This window comes from Nicotiana tabacum, chromosome 3 (genome assembly GCF_000715075.1).
Source record: "Nicotiana tabacum cultivar K326 chromosome 3, ASM71507v2, whole genome shotgun sequence".
Taxonomy (NCBI): domain Eukaryota; kingdom Viridiplantae; phylum Streptophyta; class Magnoliopsida; order Solanales; family Solanaceae; genus Nicotiana; species Nicotiana tabacum.
This window is the reverse complement of record NC_134082.1, coordinates 4,594,150-4,621,940: the sequence shown is the minus strand read 5'-3', so window position 1 is coordinate 4,621,940 and position 27,791 is coordinate 4,594,150. Positions and strand designations below refer to the sequence as shown.

At 33.5% G+C, this 27,791-nt stretch overlaps 1 protein-coding gene across 1 annotated transcript; it reads left to right on the top strand.

Annotated features, from left to right (window-relative positions):
* Positions 1-9,254: 9,254 nt before the first annotated feature.
* Positions 9,255-12,628, top strand: LOC142179368 (putative WRKY transcription factor 21). Its single transcript, XM_075249097.1, has 3 exons — positions 9,255-10,845; positions 10,934-11,059; positions 12,026-12,628. The coding sequence occupies exons 1-3, from the start codon at positions 10,040-10,042 to the stop codon at positions 12,168-12,170; spliced, it is 1,077 nt and encodes a 358-aa protein (XP_075105198.1). The 5' UTR covers positions 9,255-10,039; the 3' UTR covers positions 12,171-12,628.
* The last annotated feature ends 15,163 nt before the right edge of the window (positions 12,629-27,791 follow it).

Here is a 27,791-nt window from a genome sequence, read left to right as displayed (position 1 = left end):
TATTGTTCCATTTAAATTCATCTCAGACAAAAAAAATAGAAATAAATACTAAAACTTTGCATAACGATGGATTCAAAGCCCAGACAACATGATATATAACAAGACTATTGTGTGATTTGACTACTCCCTAGTACCAATTCAAGTTGATGATCAAAGGCTATTTTGCTTTTTCACAATTAACCAATTATATTAGAAGAAAAGCTAATATAAAAAACCAATAATATAAGAATTATGTATTTGCACTAGAATAAAGGGAGAATGACACAGTTACCCATAAAATCAAAACTATTTATCATTGTCTACCCATTTATTTTCCTACCTATCAAACTAATTACATTTCCTACCCATAGTAGTTTTTGGAGGGAATTTTCTCTTTTTTCTCCACTTCTTTTTTATTTCTATGCTTCTTTTTTTCTCGTTTTCTTCTTCTTTTTTTCCTTTTCTAATTTCATTTTACTTCTTTTTTTATATTCCTTTTCTCTTCATAATCTAATTTCATTTACTGTTTTTATTTTTTTATTGTTTCTTTTTTATACAATAAGAAAAAATAACTGATATAGTAAATATTTGTTCACCTTTTTTTAAAGATAACTAGTATAATATACCTTTTTTTTTTAAATTCAATTATTAAACTGAAATAATATCAGGTGTCACTTGATCTAATTCACTGAATATCACATTGACTGCTGCTAATACAACCAAAAAAGAATATCACATTGACTGCTGCTATTAAAAGAAAATCAAATATTGTACCAATTAAATGCAGCTAATACAATCAAAAAATTATTCAACTAGCATATGATACCAATATAGTATATAGCTATACTAATAGGGTATATAGTTAGAATGAATTGTATACTAAAATGGTATAATTGTATACTATTTGAGTATACAATGCAAATTCGTCTTCTTCCCTAGTTCAACTATATTTCAACTCAAATTTCTAAAATCTACTACAAAATCTCCACCAAGTTGACTAATACTTTAGCTACAACCTCCAATCAAACTTTCCAAACAAACCCATGCAGGATCGGATCAAAACAATTAAAAACTCAAACAAACCAAGTTATGAGTTTCAAGCTTCAAGGTCCTTCAACGGTGGATTTAAATTTTTGTACAATAAATCTCCAAAAACCAGCATCAAAGGTACAATCTATACATCATAGAACAATAGCTAACGAATTTCAACAGTAAAACACTATAAAAAATCAGATCTCGCATTTTGAACTTATGGGTTAACAACAAAAATTGATCTGTTCTTCCTATGATCTAATTTTTGAATTGTGCCCTGTACTTTAATGTTGGAAACTTGTTTGCAGTGCTAAAACCACGAAAGCTTGAAGTTTTTTCAATTTCCTGTGTGAACGAATGGGAGAATAGGGCAAATCAATGCCTCAGTTCTTGGTCGCATAAAGCATATGCAACTTTAGCAAAATAGTACAATAGTATTTTTATACATTGAAGAATTGATTGGTAGTGACTAGCAGCGGCTGGAATTAGCGGGTAAATAGTTTGGGCCGCATGGATAGAAATAGTAAATAGTTTGAAATTAATGAGTATAAAGTTTCATAGACTTCAAATAATACTGCCTTAACTCGTATCGCCACATGCATTGTTTTAGTTGCTTATTTTCTATGTTATCGACCTATTATCACAACTCAACTTGTATAAGAGTTGGAACTAGCGCTGTAGATATTTAAAACTTTACTTCTTATCATAAATTGATGTTTATTTTGTATTATTTATCAAAGAATTTTGTTTATTATAACAAAATCACAATATGTTGATTCATTTGAATAAAAATCTATTGAGACTCTACTGTAAACCACCTCTTCCATCATAGACCCTCTCTATTGCAACTTGCATATCTAATATCAGTATTTTACATTGGCAAGTCTTTTCTTTCACATTATATGATTGACAGGAGAATAAAGAATTAAAGATCATCAGGTATTTTCTTTCACATTATATGACTCATAGGCGTAGCTAGCATGTGCAGGTATACATGGACCGGGTTGGTTAGGTTTTTATTAACAAACCAAACCAGCAGTATCGGTTTGGATTGGTTTGGTTTGTTGGATTTTTGGATTTTTTTTGTAACATGAATATTTTTTCAATCTTACCTTGTTAATTTTTTTATAAGTAAATATATGTTTAGTAAAAATTTAAAAAATTGACAAACATATGATCTATTAAAATATTTTTATGGGAGAATTTTGTTAATAACACATGATAGTTACTTTTTTTAGTCGTCTGATAATAATTTTTACTTTCAAGGTTAAACGAATTTAATAATTAAATATGAAAATCAATATGATACCTAATTAATGATATGTTATATTTAATTTTAATTATCGAAATACCACTTCAAATTCAAAAAAGATATAAGAATTTATAAATCTTGAATATGAACATGGAAGATGGAAGAACAAAGAGATTGACGAATTTCAGTAACGCTTGATAAGAAAGTGATCATATAACCCACTATTTAAGGTTAATAAAAATAGAGTACTTTATATTCTATTAAATAATACGTCCCATAAGAGAATCCTAAATATTTCTAGAATTTTTGTAAAGAAATTTTTATATAAAGTCTTAAGAGTATATATAAAATTATATATTTATATGTCGGTTTGGTTCGAATTGTTTTACTCAATACCAAACCTAGTCAGGTTTTTTAATTTGGTTTGACTTTTTAGTTTGGTGCGATTTTCCGGTTAGGTTTGTACACTCCTACTAGCATGTAACATACAATTTACGTGAATCTAGTAGTTTTTGTTTATACTTTGTATATATATTAAAAAGTTCATTAAATATTTATAAATATTGGAGCTTATAGTACCCAAGCATTTACGCAGGATAAGGGAAAGCCTCGCACCTCAAGAGATGTGATATAAATAGCCTACCATAGTACAAATAGTTAGCGAATAATTTCACGATTCAAATCCGTAACTCATTGATCACACGAAAATTTTACGGTTTCTTCAACACTCTCGACTATTAACAAGTTCAAGAATTGTATGATGATTGTGTGTGACTTTATGTGACAGATCCCTAGGTACTTTGATCTGCAGCAAGGCTTTTGCAATGCTTTTTAGCCCAACAAAAGAAAAAGTTGTGTTCACTTTCATTAACCAATGTGCCTTAAAGTACTATGTGACCTTATCTTTTTTCGTTTTTCCTGCTCTCGATTATTCCCACAATAATGACTACACGAAATAAAGCAATTTACATTACTGTAAAGTCTGGCCATATCTACTCTCAAGTCGAATCAAAAGGAGAGAATTCCTCAAACGTGTGCTTTTTCTAAAGGAGATTAGTTCTTAATTGCTGCAACAACAATAATAATCACCCAGTATAATCTCATCAGTAGGGTCTAAGTTGTTTCCGATAGAGCCTCAACATACCTCCCTCCAAGAACTCCCCACCTTACTCTTGGGGAGACTCGAACTCACAACCTCTTGATTGGTTGGGAAGTAGAGGGTGTTCACCACTAAACTACCCAGTATAATCCCAGCAGTGAGGTCTGGGGAGAGTTGTGTGTACGCCGACCTTACCCCTACCCGGAGATAAAAAGGCTGTTTTTGATAGAGCATAAAAGGTTGTTTCTGATAGAGCATCAACATCCCTCCCTCCAAGAATTCCTCACCTTGCTCTTGGGGTGACTCGAACTCACAACCTCTTGGTTGGAAGTGGAGGGTGCTCGCCACTAGAGCAACCCACTCTTGTCTAGTTCTTAATTACTAGTAGCATATTATCTTTTAAGATTTTAATTAGTAGTTTCAATGGTAAGAATATTTGTCTAAACTACGTACTTTTTACTCCTTCCGTTCACTTTTACTTGGCATGTATACTAAAAATAGATTTTCATTTTTACTTATCACTTCACGAATATTAAGAGAAGACAAACTTTTTTTCCCTGTTATGCCTACAATATTTATTACTCATTTCAAATCATTTTCTCAAATCCAATAAAATATGCATCAATTAATATGGGTATCATGGTAAATTATATATTTCATTTATTATTTCTTAAGAAGCGTAAAAAATCAAAACGTGCCAAGTAAAAGTGAAAAAGAATATATTTTTCTATGCATTTCACTTAGATTAATAATCCATTAATGAGTTAAAAGTGTTGATCTCTACCTCTCATACACAATGCATATGCTCTTCTGTGTAAAAATTGACGGTCGGCTGACTCACTAAGCCCATATTACATCCGCCTCCGCTTTCGTAAAAATAGCACAGTATAGCCAGTTTTCAGACTGGTCATTCAAAAATAGTCAGCGTTTACGAAATAAATGAAAAATAGCTACTATTTTGCTATAACAGAGACCGGTCCAGCATAATATACTGGAGTTCGGTGCACCTGTGTATGAACTCCAGCATATTATGCTGGATCTGTATAATTTGCTGACTCCAGTATACTATACTGGAGACTGGAGCACCGGTGCTCCAAACTCCAGTATAGTATACTGGATAATTATACTTGCTGGAACTCCATCATATTATGCTGGAGTTCCAGCATACTTATCTTGGAACTCCAGTATAATATGCTGGAGTTCAAGCATACTTATGCTGGAACTCCAGTATAATATACTGACGTATTTTTCGGGTTTTGAACAGTATTTTCGCTCAAATTTATCTTTACATAAAAAGTGGCTAAATTTCAATTACTTTTGAAACTGAGTTATTTTTGAACGACTAGCTGTAAATCTGGCTATTTTTGGATTTCTCCCTCAACTTTCACCACCCTCCCAAACCTTCGATCTTTAGTAAATGACGAACTCAAATAAAGGTAAAACTAAAAGGATGTAAAATTACAATCAAATTTAGGTGGAAGGTAAAACTTAGAAAATTTAACTTAAATAACCGTCCGCCTAAGAAACTAGTAGGCTATATATAGTTTTAACTGAGTTGTCAAATGTGTTAAATTATAACTTATGTATTTTCTCATATTTAAACAATAACATAGGAGAATGATCACAATAACTGCTTTTGAACCTAACTTCTCTTACATGTGACCATGTAACAGAAGAAATTTATATGCGAGCAATTAGGAGTTCATAAAAACCTGAAAAACCGAATTAAACCTATTAAAAAAATCGATATTTTTTTGATTGATTTGGTTTTGGTTTTGAATTTTAAAAACTGATCAAATTTGGTTTGGTTTGTTTTTTAATCAAAAAATAACTAAAAAAATTCGAATCAAACCGACTATAGGAGTAACTATTTTAAATTTATTATTACACCTATATATATGAGTACAATTGTTTACCTTTACCTTCTAGATTGATTTGTAGTTTTCTTTTGTTAAGTGTAAGAATCAATTTCATGTTAAAATAATATATTTTTAATTGAGTCATTAAATTAAACTTATCCGTACCTTTACACTAAATCATCAAATTACTTACTATAGTAAATTAGCATAATTTAGTGTAAGAATATACTGCTGGATCATATTTACCATATTACGATTAGGATTGCTGGGGAGCGAAATAGTCTAAAGGAAGTTTATGAAGATTATGGAAATTGAGAGGTTTCTAAATAGCAAGTTAGCACCAAATTGATCAATTATATATTAATTATTTGGAAAAAAACCGACTATATATTAATCAAATAATCAATATAAATTGGGCTGACTATATAATTAAATTATCTATATTCTTAACATGATATATCATAGTAAAACTATTTTTATGTTAGATATCAACATAAAGAGATATAACCATGATTTGAACTTTGTGATTTTTATATTAGAGTAGCAACTTAACGTGTTAGTAACTGACTTGTGATTTTAATTTCTCGTACACATTTAATAAATTTCTTAATATAAATCTATTAAGTCCAGCAAACTCATGACTAACTTTCTAGCTTCGCCCCAAATAAACGTATTTCAACACCCCCTCCTCGTCCTCCTTCTTTTATTTTTCACTAAATTATACCGATTATACTTTGTGATGAATCACAAATGTTGAGTGTTATAATGATGTTCTACCTTTATAATTTGGCATAATAACTCAATATAATGTTGAGTGCTAAACTTACAAAATTTTTTGTAAGTAGTATTGTATTTACATAAATAATATCTCCCGGTCCACAATAAGTAATTAATTTGCCTTTTTATTTTGGTTCAAAATAAGTGTTTATTTATATAATCAAGAAAAATTCAATCTATTTTTTCAAAATTACCCTTATGTACGTATCCTAAAAAGTCTTATGTACATATCCTAAAAAGTCTTTTACCCCTCACATTAAATTACGTTGCAACATTTAATTAAGGGTTATTTAGTCACATTAACTATTTTTGTCTAGAATTTAATATTTTCTTAATGGGTATGCCTAAGATAAATTCGTCACTTATTATGAACCGGAGGGAGTAATATATAAATATGTTATCTACTAATATTATTTTCCTATAAATTGAAAGCCTTGACCAATGGTTAATTGAATATTATTGCCTTGGCCAATTGTTAATTGAATATTATTGCAAAGGAAGGTGTATGTTCAATTCTCTTTAGCCTCAAATTTTGACGAATGCTGGTTCAAGGATATTCAAAACATTATAATAAATGGAAAAGGGTCAGACTTGCACCTAACGTATCAACTCCAGTCTAAACATGCCCCTCGTTAACCTATTTTGCTAAGAAAGAATGACCTTACCGTTAAAAATCTGGTATAGTTGTGCCCCTAGTTCTAACGGGTGACTTATGATTTAATTTAATATTTTATTAATTTCACATAACTATTTCTGATTGGCCATTAAATAAGGTACACCCCAAACCGGATTTTACCCCGCTCATAACCCAAATAGACCGACTCGACCCAATAATCATTCTTTTACACCTAAAACACACTTTTCACAAAACTTAGGCTCAATTCTAACTACTATATTTGATTTCCTTCTTCCCAATCATCCATGGCAAAACCAAAGAAGAAAGTTACTATATCTGTTAGGAACTTCCATAACCAAAGACATTTCTTCTCTGCCACCTCTCTGTAATTCCTAATCGTCATCTTCCGCATCAAGAAAAGCAGTAGTCAATCAATATCAATTAACAATAACCTATGTTTGGGAGCCTTTCTTGTTATCATAAATTGTTGGTGGAAAATGACCTAAAATCGTGTGTTTTGGGGTAGAAGAATATTTACTGGATCGGGTCGGTCTATTTGGGTTATGGGTGGGATAAAATCTAATTTGGGGTGTGCGTTATTAATAGCCAATAAGAAATAGCCACGTGGAATTAATAAAATGTTAAATTAAATCATAAGTCATCCGTTAGAACTAAGGGCACGACTATACTAGATTTTTAACGGTAATGTCATTCTTAGCAAAATAGATTAACGAGGGGCATTTTTGGACTGGAGTTGATACGTTAGGGGCAGTTTTGGCCCTTTTCCGTATAATAAATGCTCGTTCCAGCCTTCAACCTAGCCTTTACAAGCCCAAATATGAGCTTGACCAGTGGACTAAGAAGTACTCTTTGCTAAGAATAAGTAATGTTATTATTATATATTGCTTCAACTTTACAGAATATTAGTATAAATATTTAATATTTTGCTCGGTGAAGACACCGCTTCCACCTTGTGCATCCGCCCCTGAGTATTAGTGTACTAAGTTATTTTTTTTATGCAAAAAGTAGTTCAATAAAATTTAGTATAATTAATTAGAAGTTCATTGATCATTCATAAAATTACTCCTAAATATTTCTAAAATATTACAAAAACAACAACAACCACCATCCAGTATAATCCTATAAGTGGGGTTTGGGGAGGGTAGGATGTACGCAACTTTACCCCTACCCTAGAAGGACATATAGACTGTTTTCGATTGACCCTCGGCTAAAGAAGGTGAAAGAAGCCCTGATAGCAAAACAAATAATTAGAAAACTAAATCAAAAATAGTAACAGAGAATATGAAAGAGGTACCGATAACAAGTAATAGCAAGATAATATATTTAAAAAATTAAATCTAAGACAACAAACGAGAATATGAACGAAGTACTGATAGCAAAAATATTTCTAAAACATTCTTCTCAAGAATTGTTCAAACAAAGTAAGATGCCCTTCTAAGCAAAACGACAAGTTACCATACATTTTTGGAAGTAGTTAAAAAAAAGTGTGGACATAGAAAAATACAAACCAAAAAATAAATAATTAAATAAACAAAAGAGAATGAATAACAAAGGTCTCAAAAGTGGGACCCACTTTGAAATCTGTGAGTCTATGACAGAGACAGCAGTTTCGTTTGGTCCTTTGTTTTTCTAAGGTCTTATTACAAATAATTGACAATTAATACACTCATGGTCTAAAATGATTAGTAAGTTATATAATTGACAATTTGTTTAGAATTTTATGCTATATATATTTTATACTCTAGAATACTTACTACTATAAAAAAAAAAGAATACTTACTACTACTCCTTCCGATCCATAATAAGTGATAATTTTATCTTTGATTCACCAATTAATGAAATACAAACTCCTAGAGAAAAAAAAAATATTTACTAAATTAACCTTAATTAACTATTACCTTGACACATTGAAATGTGTAAATAAAGGCAAATTTATAAAAAAATAAAATTAATTCCTTTTTTTATTATATAAATGGACACTTATTTTAGACAAAAAAAGGTAAATTGATCACTTATTATGGACCGGAGGGAGTACTATTTATTTTCGGTCATCAATCATTTCAAATATCAAATAAACTTACTTATAATTACTTTTTAAATTATTTAATAATATAAATATTTTTGAGACGATCAGTGTATAGAATTCGATCCTAAAAATCAAATATACTAACAACAACAATTTTAGTGTAATTTTACAATTAGAGTTTGAAGAGAATAGTATGTACGCAAACCTTATTCATAGCTGGTGAAAATAAAAATATTGTTTACGACGGACCTTCTACTCTAAAAAATCATAGTAACAATATAAGACCCAAAAATATACGACAGACCTTCTACTATATACCAATCATCTATTTCGTATTTCGTATTCTGTATTTCATATATCTTATTATGCTGTTATTTTATTATGCATTTTTATGGTACTAATATATCGGCTCCTGTTGTTTTGTTGAGCCGATGGTCTCCTGGAAACAGTCTATCTACCCTTCGGGGTAGGGGTAAGGTCCGCGTACATATTATCCTCCCCAAACCCTACTTGTGGGATTATACTGGGTCGTCGTTGTTGTTGTTGTAATATAAGACCCAAAAAATCAAATAGTCAGAAGAAAATTGAAAATCAATGTGAGATTCTCTCTCTCAATCTTGAAGTACTCAGTACCAGTAATTGACTAATGAGTAATGACTATTGTTCTGTGTGATTCTCTCTCTAATCTATTGTATTTTTTCTGAAAATAAACAATCATAATACATGAATAAATATTAAAGATTGCAGCTTTGTACACTTTTGGACGTGTGATTTTTTTCTTTTGCTCTAGCTGAGCAAAAAACTCTTCTCTTTCACACCCCCCAAAAAACTCTTTTTTTTCCTCATCATAACCCCTATGAAAATTGAAGAATCTAGGGTTTGAGTTTGACACTACACAATTTAAGTGTAAAGATCCAATCTTTATTGCTTTTTCTCTTATTAAATGCTATTGTTGCTGCTTTTATGCTGATTTTCTCATCTGGGTATGTTTTATTTTCTGTTAATTTCATTCATATAGTTCAATCTTGATTTCCTAGCTGGTATTGTGAGCATGGTTTCTTTTTGAGTTTAGTTTCTTGAAATTTCAATACAAAGAACCAATTTTTTTTTCCCCTTGCAAATGGGTGTCTATTGCTTCTTTTTTCCTTCCTTTTCTTTTTCTCATAATTTTCTGGTTGATTGAAATTCTGTTTCTTGATTTTTGTAATCACCTTGGTGTCGGAAACAGCTTGCACACACCTTGACTAAATTCACAGCTCCCTACTATCTCCCACCAGCCCGGGTACCTGAATTTTTTCAAGGGGTTGTAGTTTTTCTTGTGTTTTTGGGTGAAGTATTTTGATATTAGGAATTTAAGTTACTTATTTTCTTAATTTTTATGTTTTTTGGGGTTGAGAGAGGTGAAATGGAGGAAATAGAAGAAGCTAACAAGGTTGCAATTGAGAATTGTCATAGAGTTATTAGTCTTTTATCTAAGCCTCGAGATCAAAATCAGTATGGAAATTTATTAGTTAGAGAAACTGGAGAAGCTGTACACAAATTCAAGAAAGTTGTCACTCTTTTGAATTCAACTTTAGGTCATGCAAGAGTGAGGAAAGTGAAACAATTTAAGACCCCTTTACCTCATAACATCCTTGTGGAAAACCCAAGTTGCAAAATTAATGATCAGCACAAACATCTTCGGTTACTTCCTATCGACTCTCGTGAAAATCGAGTCCTAGAGATGGGTTCTAATGTGAAATGCAGTTTAACTTTGGGAAGCCCTTCACTAGAATTAAGTTCAAATAGTAGAAATCCCCTTAATTTTGGCCAACAGACGTCTTTGCCGAAATATAACTATCTTCAACAGCAGCAACAACAACAACAACAACGACGGTTTTTACTTCAGCAGCAGCAATTGAAACAGCCGGCGGAGATGATGTACAGGCGCAGCAATAGTGGCATTAGTCTTAATTTTGATAGCTCGATATGCACTCCGACCATGTCTTCGACTAGGTCGTTTATTTCCTCATTGAGTGTGGACGGTAGCGTTACTAATTTGGATGGTAGTAGCTTTCATTTAATTGGTGCTTCTCGCTCTGCGGATCAGAGCTCTTTCCAACATAAGAGAAGGTGCTCAGCAAGGGGAGACGAGGGAAGCGTGAAATGTGGAAGCAGTGGGAGGTGTCATTGTTCAAAGAAAAGGTTTGTATTGCAGCCTTCTTTGTTTTTCCTCTTTTTATCCTGTGATATCTATTAGGTGCTTAAACACTTTGGGATTGTCTGTTTATAGGAAACACAGGGTAAAGAGATCAATTAAGGTTCCTGCTATAAGTAACAAGCTAGCCGATATTCCTGCCGATGAATATTCTTGGAGAAAGTATGGACAGAAACCGATCAAAGGTTCTCCGCACCCTAGGTACTATTCAACTTTTCGTGTTTAGATGCAGCTTAATTTTAGCACGTGTCTGTGAATTTGCATCTTGATCATACAATTGGTGATTCAAAGAGAGTTTTCTCAGCTTAACTTTGTCTATGATGTACATTATACTTATGCGTCTGCTGCACGGCTTAACTCATTCTTAGAAATAAGCTAGAGGGAGCTCCAGTTTGTTATGCCAAACAAGTTCACTGCTGTTGTCCAGTTTACTTTGTCTTCTGTTTTCACCAACTCCTTGAGTGTACGGAGTTGGAGGATGCATAGCGATTTACTCAATTAACTTTCTTTTTTTCTTTGTGAAATGGAAAAGGTTGTGCTTGACTTTGACACTGTCCCGTTTTCAATCAAATGTTACTAAATGGATTGCACAAATGAATTTGCTGTTATATGTAGTATTTGATTTTCCTTTCAAGGATCTGTGATGCACTGGTTCCTCTTTCAAGTTGTGCCAATGCTTGGAGGCGAAACAGCTGATTGTTGCGTCAATTCTGAGCTAGCTAAATGCATTTTACATAGTGTTGTCAAAGGCTCATTTAAGGCGCGCTTAAGCCCCGAAGCTCTAAAAAGCTCAGGGTATGCGCTTCGCGGACTTAGGCTGCGGTTCAGTATAGGCAAGGCAATAAGGCGCACGCCTCAGTGCCCATAAGTTCTATTTTGAATAGAGCAGTACAAAATGATAAATATAATTGGCAAATAAGATATATTAATTGTTAAGGAAATCATTATGAATGAAATTGTTACTCTTTTTTTTTTTGATATATATATATATATATATATATATATATATATATATATATATATATATTTTCTTTTTGATGGTGGTCAAACTAAAGCCCACACTTTAATTGCGCTTAATGCCCTTATAGACCTGGAGCGCTTTTAACATTTTTCGCCTTTGACAACATTGATTTTATAGTAGGCTAATGCGTTCCTTGGATCGTGCAGGGGATACTATAAATGCAGTAGCATGAGAGGATGTCCTGCAAGGAAACATGTGGAGAGATGCTTGGAAGACCCTTCAATGCTTATCGTAACATATGAAGGTGAACATAATCATCCCACATTGCCATCGCAATCGGCTAATGCATGAAATCTATCGGAAACTATTAGCAAATATTATCACAATCATCGACAGCTTCTGCTTACTCTGTTATTGATTGGCTTCCCATTGTTACTGTACATATTTTACTTCTTTAAGTTTTGAAGTAAGGATGGGGCCAAAGTTATTCATTGGGGGGTTATTTGGTATTTGGAGGGTAAAACATGAAGCCATGATTAGGAAGAGGTATGCTTCAAGATTCAATTTTCCTGATTGTAAGAATATTTCCTCATCAAGCATGACTCCTTGTCGAAAAATCTTAGTACTTTTGGAGGTTTAGATTTGTTACAATGCCAAGGGAAGTTATATTCGTCCCCCATCCTTATGACCTTTGTCTCTCCCCCAACTCCAAAAGCCCATGTCGATAGGCGGTGAGAAGAAGAAAATAGGATATCTGCAGCAAAAGGTTCAAAAGAGTCATTGTGCGCTGCGCGTAAAAATTGATGAGTTACATCCTTCGGAGTCGAATACTGTTCTAACTCTGTGTTATTGTATTTCACTGCCTTATAACTGAATTGCAGTGAGACAGTTTACTCACCTTTCAGATGTTTAGTTTGTGCAAGAGGCTATATCCTTGGGCTTAAGAAGCTATTGCAGTTTAGGTAGAGTATGAATTTATCTACCTACAATTCTTAGAGTTTGTTTTGGTGAATGCATGTGAATTGTAGATCATATAGGTCTTTTCTTCCTAAGCATATAGTCAAGGTTCTTCTTAACTTTGATCGCAAAAAACTAACTCATGAGGTGAAGAGTTGCAGATCATATATAAGCTGCCTCAGCCTCCTTCTCTTGTCTGATGTCGGAGGGCTTTTCCGCCCTCACCCACCCAAATAGGCAGCACCTTTGCTGTTGTCTGGCTATCAGGTGAACTGCGGCACTAGCTCGGGACGAGATGAGGCCGGCACTAATACCACTCTGTCACGGATCTGCCTAACTCCAACCTCAAAAACTAGCTCATGAGGGTAAAGGGTCGCCGACCCCTTATAATCTGTACCTTGCCTGTAAAGGATAAACAGATGTGTGGAAAGCATCAAATATGAGCTAATTTGGGCAATATCATGCTTTATATTTTTAGGTTAAATTCCTATCTTTAGTTCAACATAGTAATTAGCAAGGACAGGGCAGTAAGATAAAGCAGGTTTCCTTCTCCCATCCCCTTTCTATATGGAAGAGCACATATTCCGCACATAAGAGTTATCTGACTGTCAATGAAGTGAGTAAAAATCATGAAAAATTAGAGTTCAAATCACGGCAAAAACAAAACGCTAAGTGAATTCTTCCGATATATCAAAGCCCTAGTGGCATATTTATCCGGTAGTAGTGTTGGTAAAAAATAGTAGGTATTTGGTAAAATAATCGAGGTATGTGCGAGTTAACCCGACATAAAGTGCTTAAAAAAGAAAAGCATATATTCCACATCAGGTAGCAATGACAAACAAGAAGCATTGTTGTAGTGGAATATGGCAAGCAAAGCACTATAAGAAGAGTATAAATTAGTGCCCAAAGAATTGCTTCTTATATGATAACTTTTGGTCACTTCTTATATTTATTGTCTTTTATGTCCAATTCTAAGATAATATTGAAAAGGTAGGTAGATATGTACTTGATATGATTGAGACATTCATTATTCTTGTGATGAAATCCTTGATTGGTTCTCTATAGGAACATTTGCGAAAGCAACTTTAAAATAATATCTAAAGGAATCGTTATTCACGATTGTGTGAGCAAGTAGATAGACCTTGCAAATTGTGCGAAATCAGAATTTTCATTAATTAAATCAAAATATAAAGAATTAAATTCGCAAAGAAGTGAAGAGGAGTCAATATATATATATATATATATATACATAAAAATAATTTTTTACCTAGCTATATAGTGTAATTTTTCGGTAGAAAGGTGTCAAATTGATACCCCTTAAATGCATGTGGCTCCACTATTACGTGCAAAGAAGTAGGTAAAAGCAAAAGTGAACGCAAAATTTAAATTTGATGAGTTCACCCTTAAAGATTGTGAGCACTGAATTCTGTAGATTTTGATACATATTAAGATTTTGTAGTTTCTTACTTTTATATTCAAATTATGTAAAAATATTAGGTTTGGTTAAATCCGCAACCCAAAAGCTTCATCGAAGATTTTGATAGTTATTGAGATTTCGTAGTTTCTTACTTTTACATTCAAATTGTGTAAAAAAAATAGGGATTTTTACCTTCCTATACCATATATGAAACCTTATTACCTTCAATGTTTAAGGTTTGTGTTAATTACATTTCAGCATACCAAATTACCATTTATATACCATAATTAAAATTAGGGATATAATTAAGGGTACATTTATATTAGGCGCTAATTTAGGACCGTATCTTCCCACATTTACCTTTACCCGTCTCTCCCCCCCTTTTGGAGATGGACAGTAGCATCAATAATCTTTATTTTTGTTTTCCACTGGGGTGTTAGGGGTGCTGCCATTGCTCATGTTCTTTCTCAGTAAGTCATGTTATCTGAAACTAATTAATTATGGATGCTGTCATGCATGCATAGATTCCAATATCTCAGAGTGTTATGGTTATAGGTACGTGATATCCCAATTCCCATTTTCTTTTGGGCAGTTGCTGAAGGTTACTGGTTTACACAATTGTAGATGAATTGTAGATAAATTGTAGAAAAATTAGAAAAATTGTAGATAAATTAGAAAAATTGTAGATAAATTGTAGACTGTTTTTTGCAGAAGATTTTGTAGAAGCTTTAGTCGTTTTGGATTTGTGAAAACAGAAAACAATGCATCTACAATCAGAATACAAATAATCTACAATTTATCTACAAGATATTTACAAACTGGATACATTGAATTTTAATATCGCAATTCCTATTTCAATTGTAGCATAATTGGCATTTTCGACATAATTGTAGAAGATTTGTAGAAGTTTTAGTCTTCCCAATCTACAATTTATCTACAATTGATCTACAATTTATCTACGATTTCTGGAAATATGCCTTCTTCTTCTTCTTCTTCTTCTTCTGAAATTCAGTCAAAACCAAGTCTAATCTTCACCAAAACCCCTCAAAATTGAGATATAAACTCCTAAACATATTCCGAATTATTTACAACAACACCCAATCCAAACAAATAATGATTTTTGAAAACCCAAATTTGAATTCAAAGCTTTCAAGCTTTTTAATGGCTATCAATGGTGGAAAATATATGGAAGAACATATGAAGAACATAAATCTCCTTTCCGTTTCAATATTCTTCTCCTAAATCTGTTTACAATATTCACGCCAAATCTGTTCAGAATATTCTTCTCCTAAAATTTAGCTCGTATAAATAGGAAGATACAACTGCTATTAATTAGCTTTTAATGATTGGTACAAAAACTGTAGAAATAATGTGGACTGAGCGGGTAATTTAGGAATTATGCACATTTTTTGTAATAAGGTTTCATATATGGTATAGATAAGAAAAAATCCCTAAAAAATATTAGGTTCGGTTAAATCCGCAACCCAAAAGCTTCATCGACCAACGAGAAAAAAAAAAGATAACTCTTGGCATTTTTACACAAATAGCTGGCCGGATTCATTATTTACTTTATCTAGCCAGTATATATCGATTATAGCATTTGCATCAATATTTAATTTTTGGATCACAATTAAACTTATACTCACTTTGCACAAAAAATTGCAAGTCTACCATCTTTTCGAGTAACTTCAGACATACAAGTCTGAAGTAGGAAAAATTCATGTCCGAAGTTTGAACTTCAAATTTTTTTGCTAAAGTGTGGACTTATAAAACCAAAACTTCAGATATTTTCGTCTGAAGTTTGGCCTAACTTATAAAGGCAATCGGGCATAGAAAGAATACATGTCCAAGGATTTCAATCAAATAATTTTGAATCAACGAATCTGAATTTGCAGTTCATGTTGCCTTTCGTTTTTCTAGTGGATGAATTTACAATTCGTGCTCAAACAAATACTAAATTCTGACAATCATCTAGAGATTCTCATAAGAAAAATGGCGGGGTGCAAACTGAGCGTCTCGTTAAATTTTTACCACGAATTATATACAATTATGCCCATATTACATATGAGTTATACATATTTTGATGGACGTCTAATTAAGTAATTCTCCAAACTTTTTGACAGATTTGAAATCTACACCTACATGGTGGTGCAAGCTATGGAGTTGTTGTCAGTAAACTGTATTTGTAAATTAATTCTGGAAAAGATAAAATAATATATAAACAGAAAATGTAAACGAAACAAAAGCTAATCCGAACCCACTGAATTCACAGTGTTCGTTTCAGCCATGAACACCGCCTAGTTTCATAAGTACGTAGAGAACTAGCCTTTCAAAATTTTCCTTGAAGCGGCTAACACTTCACACTTACATAGGTAATTCCTAAACGTGTCATCCCGTAGATACACTATTTGATATACCCCATATCAAATTTAGAAATCATTAAAAAGCCTTAATGCTTTATCCTTGGTACTGAACATTGTCTCATCACGTGAATAGACTAAAATTTTAGTTGACAATGTTGAACTGTTATTAATGACTTTGTTTGATCTCCTTGAACCTAGATCTTGGGATCTCTAGTCTTCTAGGTAGAGTTACCGCCACAATGACTTGTTCTCGGCCATAGTCCCATTTTCATTGATGATTTCTCAACTACCTCTCTAGTTAGACCTTTTGTAACTGGATCCGACACATTATCGCTTGACTTTACATAGTCAATCGTGATAATTCCTCTAGAGAGTAATTGCCTAACGATTTTATGTCTTCGTCGTATATGATGAGATTTAACGTTATACAAACGCTCCCAACCCTTCCAAATGCTGCTTGACTATCGCAATGTATGCATATTGGTGCCAATGGTTTGGGCTAAAATGGAATGTCTTCCAAGAAACTCCGGAGCCATTCAGCTTTTTCACCGGATTTATCTAAGGCTATGAATTCAGCCTCCAGTGTAGAGCGGGCAATACAAGTTTGTTTGGACGACTTCTAAGATACCGCTTATCCACCAATAGTGAATACATATCCACTTGTGGACTTAGAATCAGTTGAACCGGTGATGCATCACAATATCCCTCAATCACAGCAGGATATTTACTGTAGTGCAAAGCAAAGGCCTGAGTATGTTCTAAATATCCCAAAACTCGTTTCATTGTCATCCAATGAGATTGACCTGGATTGCTCGTGTATCGACTCAATTTACTTATAGCACAAGCTATATATAGTCGTGTACAATTCATGATGTACATTAAGCATCCCAACACACGAGTATAATCCAATTGTGATATGCTTTGACCTTTGTTCTTTGCTAATGCAAGATTCACGACAATTGGAGTCTTTGCAACTTTAAACCCTGAGTACTTGAATTTTTCAAGTACTATCTTAATATAATGAGATTGTGCCAATGCCAGACCTTGAGGAGTCTTATGGATCTTAATCCCCATAATTAAATCAGCAACTCCCAAGTCTATGATATCAAACATGCTAGTTAGCATACGCTTAGTTGCATTTATGTTGGCAATGTTATTACTCATTATCAGCATATCATCCACATATAAGCAAACAATGACTATGTGATTTGGAACATTTTTAATGTACACACATTTATCACATTCATTTATCTTAAAACCATTTGATAACATTGTTTGGTCAAATTTCGCATGCCATTGTTTGGGTGCTTGTTTTAGTCCGTAAAGGGACTTAACAAGTCTATATACCTTCTTTTTTTTTACCTGGAACCACATACCCTTTAGGTTGTTCCATGTAGATTTCTTCCTCCAAATCTCCATTCAAGAAGGCTGTCTTAACGTCGATTTGATAAATTTCAAGACCATACACTGTAACTAATGCTAATAACATCCGTATGGACGTAATTCTTGTAATTGGAGAGTATGTATCAAAGTAGTCAAGACTTTCTCGTTGTCTATACCCTTTGACTACAAGTCTTGCCTTAAATATATCAATAGTGCCATCATCTTTCATTTTTTTCTTAAAAATCTATTTAGAACCCAAAAGTTTATTTCCAGGAGGAAGATCAACCAATTCTCATGTATGGTTGTTCAATATGGATTCTATTTCACTATTGACTGCCTCTTTCCAAAACAATGATTCCGAAGAAGACATAACTTATTTAAATGTTCGAGGCTCATTTTCCAATAAGAAAGTCATAAAATCTGGTCCAAATGAAGTAGACGTTCTTTGACGTTTACTACGTCTTTGATCCTCCTGATTAAATGTACTTTCTTTTGTTTCTTCCCGAGGTTGTTTAGATCCTTCACCAATCGACTCACATTCCTTTTTATACACAACCGAAAAACGAAAAACGGATAACGAAAAAATATTTAATATTCCGTTAGATTTAATATTAATATTAATATTAATATTAATATTAATATTAATATTCTGTTATTAAAACGGATATTTAATAACATTTCTGTTAATATTTACTATTAACAAATAAATTTGGTCCAAAAAATTAATTAATGCAATATTAATTAATCCAAATTAGACGAAGTCGAGCCGAGCGAGTGGCGACGATGGCGCGAGACTTGCCTTCTTCTCAACTCTTTAAGAGCTAGAAGAAGTACAATTGTATATGTACCCATCAAAAGTCTGTTCCTCTTCCAATATGGGATAATATCCCTTTGTTAAGGAAGGAATCTCAAATGAAACTCAAATATTTCATTTTTCCTCCATTTCCCATTCACCCTCTTTTAAGTCTATTTTAATGCTTAAAAACCCAACAGTTGTAACCTACTATAGATCCTTACATAGTAGTATTAGCCGAGACTCTTTAGCATTCGGATTAATTTAACATATTGTTTGTAAAATTTGCACTCAAATTCACATATTATTACTTTCATTTATGCTGTATAAATATTACTATAACGGGTTAATAATTGTGGAATGTGCGAATAAAGTCACACATTGGTAAAAAGAAAATTAATGTACATACAAGGCGTGGAGATGCTCTAATGGTATGAAGGTTGTTGAAAAATATCATGCGGGTTTAGTTCAAAGAGGATAATATCACATGCTGTGATTGAGTTAAATTAGCTGAATAACTAGTATCGAAACAAAATGTTTGCCGGGACGAGTACAGAAATCAATAGCTTATTTTACTACCAAAGATAGCTTGAAGACGCACGTGCATAGGAAGAAGCTAGCTTATAATTTCGGTGACCATAAAATGCTCGGTCATATGGGTGACACACGATAAATCTTGTAGATTAATATGTGAATCATGATAATGGGCTATGTATAACTTAGTTCGAGCATCTGTCTCAAATGTTGTTTGGTCACGAGACGTAATTGACTCACCTTTTTGTAAATTAAGGGTGACAAGTGGGCCGATCCGAGCCCAGAACCGCGATTCAAACGGGCCGGGACCGGTAGGACCGGTATATGTGGGCCAGGGCCGGTCTTGTGGCCCGGTTCTATACTTTGGGACCGGTAGGACCGGGACTGTTCGGCCCGCCGAGGGACCACGACCAGACCGGTCCCTTGGCGGGCCAATCCCAACGGTAAATTTTTTTTAAAAAAACTAGCCGTTTGACAAGTTTAAAAAGCAGTCGTTGGCTATTTAGAAAGTAGCCATTTAACTCCCCCAACTTTGTTTTAACCCCAAACTTTTTATAATTATATTTTTTCCCTATTTTCAACTATAAATACCCTCTCATTATTTTATTTCTTACAAAATCATCAATCTATCACAATCTCTCTCTAATTTGTTTCTATACTTGGTAATGTTGCTTACTTTATTGTTACAATTTGTGAAAAAATTGTGAAGTTGGTGAATTGAAGTCTTCAAGTCTTCAACGATAATCAGTTTTCAACAAGTTATTCGTCAATTCGGTAAACTCGTTCCATCTCTTAAGTGTTAATATTATAGTTTTTTTGTTTTATTTATTTGTTATTACTTGATTAATTAAGATGGCTTCCTTAAAAATACTTTTTGGTAAAAATAAGGGAAAATCCAAGAGTGGTGAATCTAGTGGTCATCCTGTTCCTCCTTCACCGCCCTCGGCTCCCCTGAACCAAACCCTATATCCGTCCTACACCTGCTATTTTTGATAGCAATTATAGTTTATTACAATTTACTGAGAGTCAATTTTGCCATAATATTGCAGCTGGTGAACAATTAGACCATGAATTAATGATCGCACTTTATTCTGATAATACTATTGATGAAAATGATGATGAGGTAATTGATCTTAATGAAACTCAACCGGATAATGATACACCCACTAGTACTGCTTCTGATGTTAACCCAACTAGTGATAACCCTGTTAATCCAAATGATTCCCCATCTGATACTCCTGTTACTACCCCTACTTTTTCTAGACAACCTAGTAAACGGACGAAAACATCTCTTGTTTGCCTTTTTTTACTCAACTAGTTCTAAAAATAAGGCTAAGTGTAAAACTTGTGGTACTGAGTTAGCTTTTAAATATTTTGGATCGCATGAGGAAGAATTATATTAGGAACTTTGGCTAGACACATAAAAAATACCCTCAAGATAGAGTCAGATATCTTTGTCTGAAAGCTTTGGCCGAGGGGAAAAGTATACCTACTCCTAGTCAGGCTGACCCTAGTACCAGTATAAATCAATTTCGATCGGGAATTAATATTGCTACCGGTGATATTTTATATTATGATCCCAAAAAGACTGGGAAGAATTGACAAAAATGATAACTGTTATATGCTTACCTATAGTTTTCCTTCGGACCCTAACTTTGTGCATTATATTAGTAATTTTTTAAATCCTACTTATAAAGATTTTCCTCGCACAACCGTAAAGAGCGATATTTAGAAATATAAGCATGAATATGAACAATATTTGCGCTATTTGTTTATTCATATAAATTAACGTGTTGTTATTACAACTGATATTGGTAGAAGTGACAACGACTGTGATTACCTTACTGTTACCAGTCATTGGATTGATGATGATTGGATAATGCAAAGCGCATTATTGCTTATAGAATAATTAATTTACGTCACATAGGGCAATTTATTGCTAGCACAGTTACAGATATTTACAGATATTTTTGCATTAGTGATAAAATAATGTAAGTTTCAATGGATAATGCTACTAGTAACACAAATGATATAGGCTTGCTTACCACTACGCTAAATTCTGCATTTAGTAACATTTTTCATGTTAGATATATTTGTCATATTTACCATTTAATTATGGGTGATGGTATGAGAATTTTCAATATTGAAATTGAAAAGGTTAAAATGGCTCTTAACTGGCTTTTTTATTCAAATCGTAGAAGTAAACTTAGAGAATATTTTAAAAGATGTGATGATGTGGCCTAAGAGAAAGAAATGTTCCTAAACTTTGTCCAACTAGATGGAATTACATGTATGAAAGTTTGGTTGTTGCATATGAATATAGAAACCCCATAAGCTCAAAGTTTAATACACATGTAAGTGATGATGATGAGCACCTTACGAATGGGGATTGGGCTAATGTTAAAATGCTTGTTGATTTTTCAGAAAAATTTCATATTACGACCAATGAATATTTTGGGCAATATCCTACTATTTCTAACTGTTTAGTTTATATTGCAGAACTTGCTAATTTGTTTGCTTATTTTTTAAAGGGTAGAGAAATTTATAAACTTGCTATTGATTCTATGAGAAAAAAATTTAAAAAATATTTTTTCCGTATTCCCCCTATTTGGTGTTGCTGCTTTGTTAAATCCTTGTATGAGAGGTCCTCAATTTTGGTATGAAACTGTTTATAATGGTTTAGCACTTGGAGATTATGAGTTGTCTCAACTTCCGGAAGCAATAGCCTCAATTAGAATAAATTCTAAAATCATTTATAATGCTTATCAAGTTCCATTAAATCATGCTAGAGCAAATGTTCCAACTCATTCTTCTTCTTCTGATTCTCAATCATCTAAAAGAACTGCGGGAATAAGAGCACTTAGTACTTGAGCGGGGTTTAGGGGTTCTCAAGGTTCTAGTAGTAATAATTTTTCACAATTAAATGAGCTTGAAGTTTATTTGTCGCAAGGAATTGAGGAAGTGAATCCCGACGGCTCCTTTAATCTTTTGCAATGGTGGAAGGACAAAGAAAAATACTTTCTGGTTCTTTCATGGATGGCCCGAGATATTTTAACTATTCAAACTTCAACAGTGGCATTAGGAAGCGCTTTCAGTCGAGCAAGATTTCAACTCGATGATTATAGAGCGTCTATGAGGGAGAGCTTGGAAAAATCAGTACTTTTTAGAGATTTGGATCCGTTCGGAAAGAAGAAATTTTGGACTTGTTGAATCACAACCAGAGGAAGATGAAACTTACGAAGAAATGCTAGCTGAACTTGCGGAGGATGCTGCTTCGTCCGGCAATGGAAACGACGATGACCAAGCTTTTTTTTTCGCCACCACCAATGGAAATTCCTCCGGACCTTGAAGGATTTATGAAGTTTGTAAGAGATACCATGTAACTCGTATGAATAAAAAATAGTATGTATTATGTAACTTATATTTTGGTACATCTTGATTAATTTCTTTTTCTTCTCAATGGTGGTATTAGCATCTTGTTGTGCTCATTCCATAGGGGGGAGGAAGACTAAGAAAGATATTGCCATATTTTTTTAATTCTATAATAAAATTACAAGGCGTTGCTTTGAATATTTCTTTATAATATTTTTGTCTTTAAATTTGAATTAAAAAATTTAGGTCACAATTCTATAATAAAATTTACAAGGCATTGCTTTAGATATTTTTTAACATTTTTTGTCTCTAATTTCTATTTAATTTTAAAAAACAAAAAAATTTAGCCGTTGGGCCTACTTAGCCACTTAGCCTACGGGCCAGACCCGTTTAACCCGGAACTATGAGTTCGTGGGTCCGGTTCCGAGTCGGTTCTTACAAAAAGATCATTTAGCCCGAAAGCATTAGGCCCGTTTATTTTGGAACCGGCCCGGGACTATTTGCACAGCCCACTTGGCCCATTTAGGAACCAGACCGGCCCATATGCCAGCACTAGTGTAAATAGATGACAGAACGTGTCAAAAAGAAAGCTGTAGCAATGGTTGCTGACACATGTTATTTTTAAGTAGTGTCAATATTTAAAGTAACATACGGATGAACAATCATAGCAAGATCATCATATTAATAAAGTATCATTCAAGGGCAATTCAAAAATTATACGATTTAATTCTTTACATTTTTCATTCATCAACCAAATGTTCATTGAAAAATGAAACTTACCTGCTAAGATCGAGGACTTGCATAAAAATGAATAAGTATGTAATACTTAAATATAGTAATAAAAAAAAAACAAATATACGTACTGGACACCAAACCACCAAAAAATAAAAATAAAAAATAATTCAATATATGTTATATACCTCTAAAACCTAGTATTTTACCTATATACGCAATGTAGTTTTTCGATGAAGGGTTGTCAATTGACTACCCTTTAAGATATGTACGTATAGCTTCGCCCCTTCAATATATAGATGTGTGGTTTCAATTCTCACTGTCCCTCTTCTTTGTGATCTTGTTTCCTGAAGGGAAGCCTTAAAGTAACAATAAAGTTGTTTTCATGTGATCTATCAGTTACGAGTTGGAGCCGTGGAAGCAGCCATTAATGCTTCTATTAGGGTAAACTGTCTAAATCACACTCCTTGCTATGCGGCCCTTTTACGAACATTGCGTGAACGCGAGATGCTTTGTACATTACCCTGATCACATACTTGTCGGAGTTGAGGGGAATGAAGCCTGGTCCGAAATCATTCTCAGGATATGAAAACTTCTCTACATCTACACTTTTCATGTTGCCTTGTAATGAAAGATCTCGAACCAGACAACATTCTCCTCAACAGTACATGTCTCTCTTTCTATGTAATTACCTTGCGAGAAAAAGGAAAGAGAGAGCTTGCAGATGAATATAGTGTTCTCAACATTACATTTCTTAGGGTTCCTTAGTTTATATGCTTAAGAATGAAAATAGATTCTTATATTCGAGACACATATGACAAGGAGTCCACTTCATTAAACCATCTCCTCTAATGTGCAAACCAATATTCTCACAGTAATTAAACTAACTTATATGTAGTAATAGTATAAAAAATAAAAACTTGTGTACAAATTAACTGAATTGTGACAATAGATCAATATTGTTTACGTAACATTTTGTGTATGCCACTGGTTCAGGATATTTGGAACTATGGAGAAAACATGTACATATGTTAGTCTATGACATGCACAAATCAAATATTTATGCTTTATGTGTCGGGGGTGATTTTAATTTTCACCTAAGTCGTAACACATCATATTCTTTTTTAAGTTTCTTATTCGGTATTTATAGTAAGATTCGATTAAATTCGATTTCGAGTTGGAAAATCTCATATTAGAGGTAAAACGCTTGCTAACAAAGACAACTCTATATTCAGTCCTTGAACCTGAAATCTCTAGTTAAGAATGAAAGAATACTTACATTGAAAGAATCTCTAGTACGTAGATAATTCCAGTTTAAAGGTTGACCTGTTGAAAAGTAAATGATAAGGGAGTTTATTCCCAAGCAAAAGGATGTCTTTTATTCCCACTGATGTAAAGGATGGGTAGCACTTGAGAACCTTAATGAACAGAGATGGTACGTAGTGATGCCAGGCTTAAATGGCAAGCTTGTTGCTGGTCCACCTGTTGGAATATAAATTCATGGGACAAAGTTAAAAACATTAAGTGGTCGTTTGATAGGGCGAATAATACTGAATGTAGTGTATTAGTAATGTTGTGATTAGTTATATTGAAATTTGTTACACTGAAAGTAATTATACTGAGATTATTTTTATGATCTGATATATTAAAAATAACATACATTACATAATTTTTTTTAAAAAATTATTTGTTTACACGAATGAGTTATTCATAGATTGAAAATACTACTATTAAACGGTGATTAATAATATTAAAGCTAATACATATATATTTTTCCTTATGCATCCTACCTGTTACGGCCTGAATTTTTCACCATCGGAATGGTGATGGTGCCTAACATTTCACTTAGGCAAGCCAATGTTAGATGTAATTATTAACTATTTTTAACAAGTTTCAAATACGATATCAATAACAGAAAACTGAATAGTCTGAAACAAGGTAAATAAACTAATCAGTGATGAAATCTCAATACAAACTCCAGATCTGGTGTCGCGAATACATGATCGTCTAAGATACTACAAACAAAGGTCTGAAACAAACATAACTATCTGAATCAAATAAATAACTAAAAGAAGTAGAAGGGGACTTTAGAGCTGCGGACGCTGTGCAGCTATACCTCAAGTCTCCTCTGGGTAGCTGAATCTGAGCAAGTCTATCGTATGCTGTTGGGACCAACTTCGGTATCTGCACAAGAAGTGCAGAGTGTAGTATGAGTACAACCGACCCTATTTATCCTGTAAGTGTCGAGCCTAACCTCCGCGAAGTATTGACGCGACTAAGGCGGGTCACTTACATTAACCTGTACGAAATAATAATAATAATAATAATAATAATAATAATAATAATAATAATAACAGAAAAGACAGTAATAGAAGTAAAGCATATATATAATTCATATCAACGAAACTCAAAATTTAACCAGCAGAGAGTCCCGAATAACCATTCATATAACTCATCTCAACAACCAAGGCCAATCCAACAGTCACAGATAATATTACTTTTATCAATATGTTGCGGCGTGCAACTCGATCCCACAATATCACTTTAATTATCTGTTGCGGCGCGCAACCCGATCCCACCATATAATCATATGTCAATATCATAGTCTATCCTTATTCTGACATTTCAATTCATTAGTTTTCACTTCTCGTTGCGGCGTGATACCTGCTCCCCAAACGAGTTCAGTTAACAGTAATAACTCAATAATCAAGATTAACGGGAAATCATACATTTAGAGGCAAGTGTACGAGCAATGAGTGGAGAATAACATGATAACCAAAGAGACTCTTACTACTTGGATATGTTAACTTTACCAACTCGACGGTATCTACTTTTTATTAATTCATACATGTGAAACTACATCAATGAAGGCATCAATTTATACGAAACTATAAGGCAACAACGAATAAAAAAATTTAGATATGTAGAGGGAAACAAATAGAGACAAGTAGTAAATAAGTTTAGAATCATGGAAGAGAGGGACAATTTAATACAAGAAATGCTAAATGGCAAGTAGCAGTTATGGCATGGAAGTTAAATAAGCATGTAATATTAAGGCATGACACAAGATATAATATGAAGCAATGAAGATAGGAAAACAAGTAATGTAACGGTTAAGTCATGGAATAAAGTAATTAATAAAATATGGAAAGTCATGGAAACAAGCAATTTGACGGCGTATATACACTCGCCACCTCGCATATACACCTCATGTAATTCACATAGCACATAGCTCAAGGGCTCCTAATTCCCTCAAATCAAGATTAGACCCAACACTCACCTCACTCCGCAATCAACTCAAAGTTCAATCATGGCCTTGCCTTTCGAACAAGCCTCCAAACCAACCAAATCTAGCAAATTATTAACCAAACGATTCAAAATAAACCTTAGAAAATACTCATCAATTAAAGAGGTTCAGTTTAGGTCATTATTGAAAAAGTCAACAAAAGTCAATCTCAGACCCGCTTGATCAAAACCTGAGATTCGGACCAAAGCCTAATTACCTATTTACTCCTCGAGCCCGGTTATGTAATTAGTTTCGAAATCTGATCTCAATTTGAGGTCTAAATTTTAAATTTATAAAAATCTCTAATTCTACCCAAATCCCTGATTTCTAACATGAAAATCCTAGATTTGATGTTAAAATCATATGAAATGTAATGGATAATTAAAGTCACTTACCAATATATTCATGTAACGATCCGGCCGGTCATTTTAATAATTATAGCCCTGATCCCCTATTAACTGCTTTCCCTGTATCTATTTCTGCTATTATAACTTGTCGGGAGGTTTCGTTTTGGTTTTTGGAGTGTTTTGGGACACTTAGTCCTTAAATGGAGGCTTAAGTCTTAAGATTTGGACTATAATCGGAACTATATGAAGACGACTCTGGAATGGAGTTTCGTCGATTCCGCTAGCTCCGTTGGGTGGGGCTTAAGGGCGTGTCCGGATTGTGCTTTAGAGGTCCGTAGCTTATTTAGGCTTGAGAAGGCGAAAGTCGAATTTTTGGAGATTTGGACCGGTAGTGGAATTTTTGATATCGAGGTCGGAATCCGATTCCGGAAGCTGGATTAGCTCCAAAATGTTGATTATGACTTGTGCGCAAGATTTGAGGTTATTCTGATGTGGTTTGATAGGTTTCGGCATCGGTCGTGGAAATTTGAAGGTTTAAGCTCATTAAGTTTGGATTGGAGGGTGATTTGTGTTTTTAGCGTTGTTTGATGTAATTTGGAGGCTTGACTAAGTTCATATGGTGTTTTAAGATTGGTTGGTACATTTGGTTGAGGTCCCGGTGGCCTCGGGTGTGTTTCAGATGCTTAACAGGTTGAAATTTGGACATATGTAATTGCTGAAGATTTCTGGTGCTGGTGTAATTGAACCTGCGGAGTGGTTACCGCAGATGTGAGCCTGCACAAGCGGGA

Bases quoted from the DNA above. Each gene is read 5' to 3' on its own strand.
- LOC142179368 (XM_075249097.1), top strand. From the start codon at position 10,040: ATGTTTTTTGGGGTTGAGAGAGGTGAAATGGAGGAAATAGAAGAAGCT. The intron at 10,846-10,933 runs GTTTGTATTGCA...GTCTGTTTATAG, and splicing joins TGTCATTGTTCAAAGAAAAG to GAAACACAGGGTAAAGAGAT. The intron at 11,060-12,025 runs GTACTATTCAAC...TGGATCGTGCAG, and splicing joins AAAGGTTCTCCGCACCCTAG to GGGATACTATAAATGCAGTA.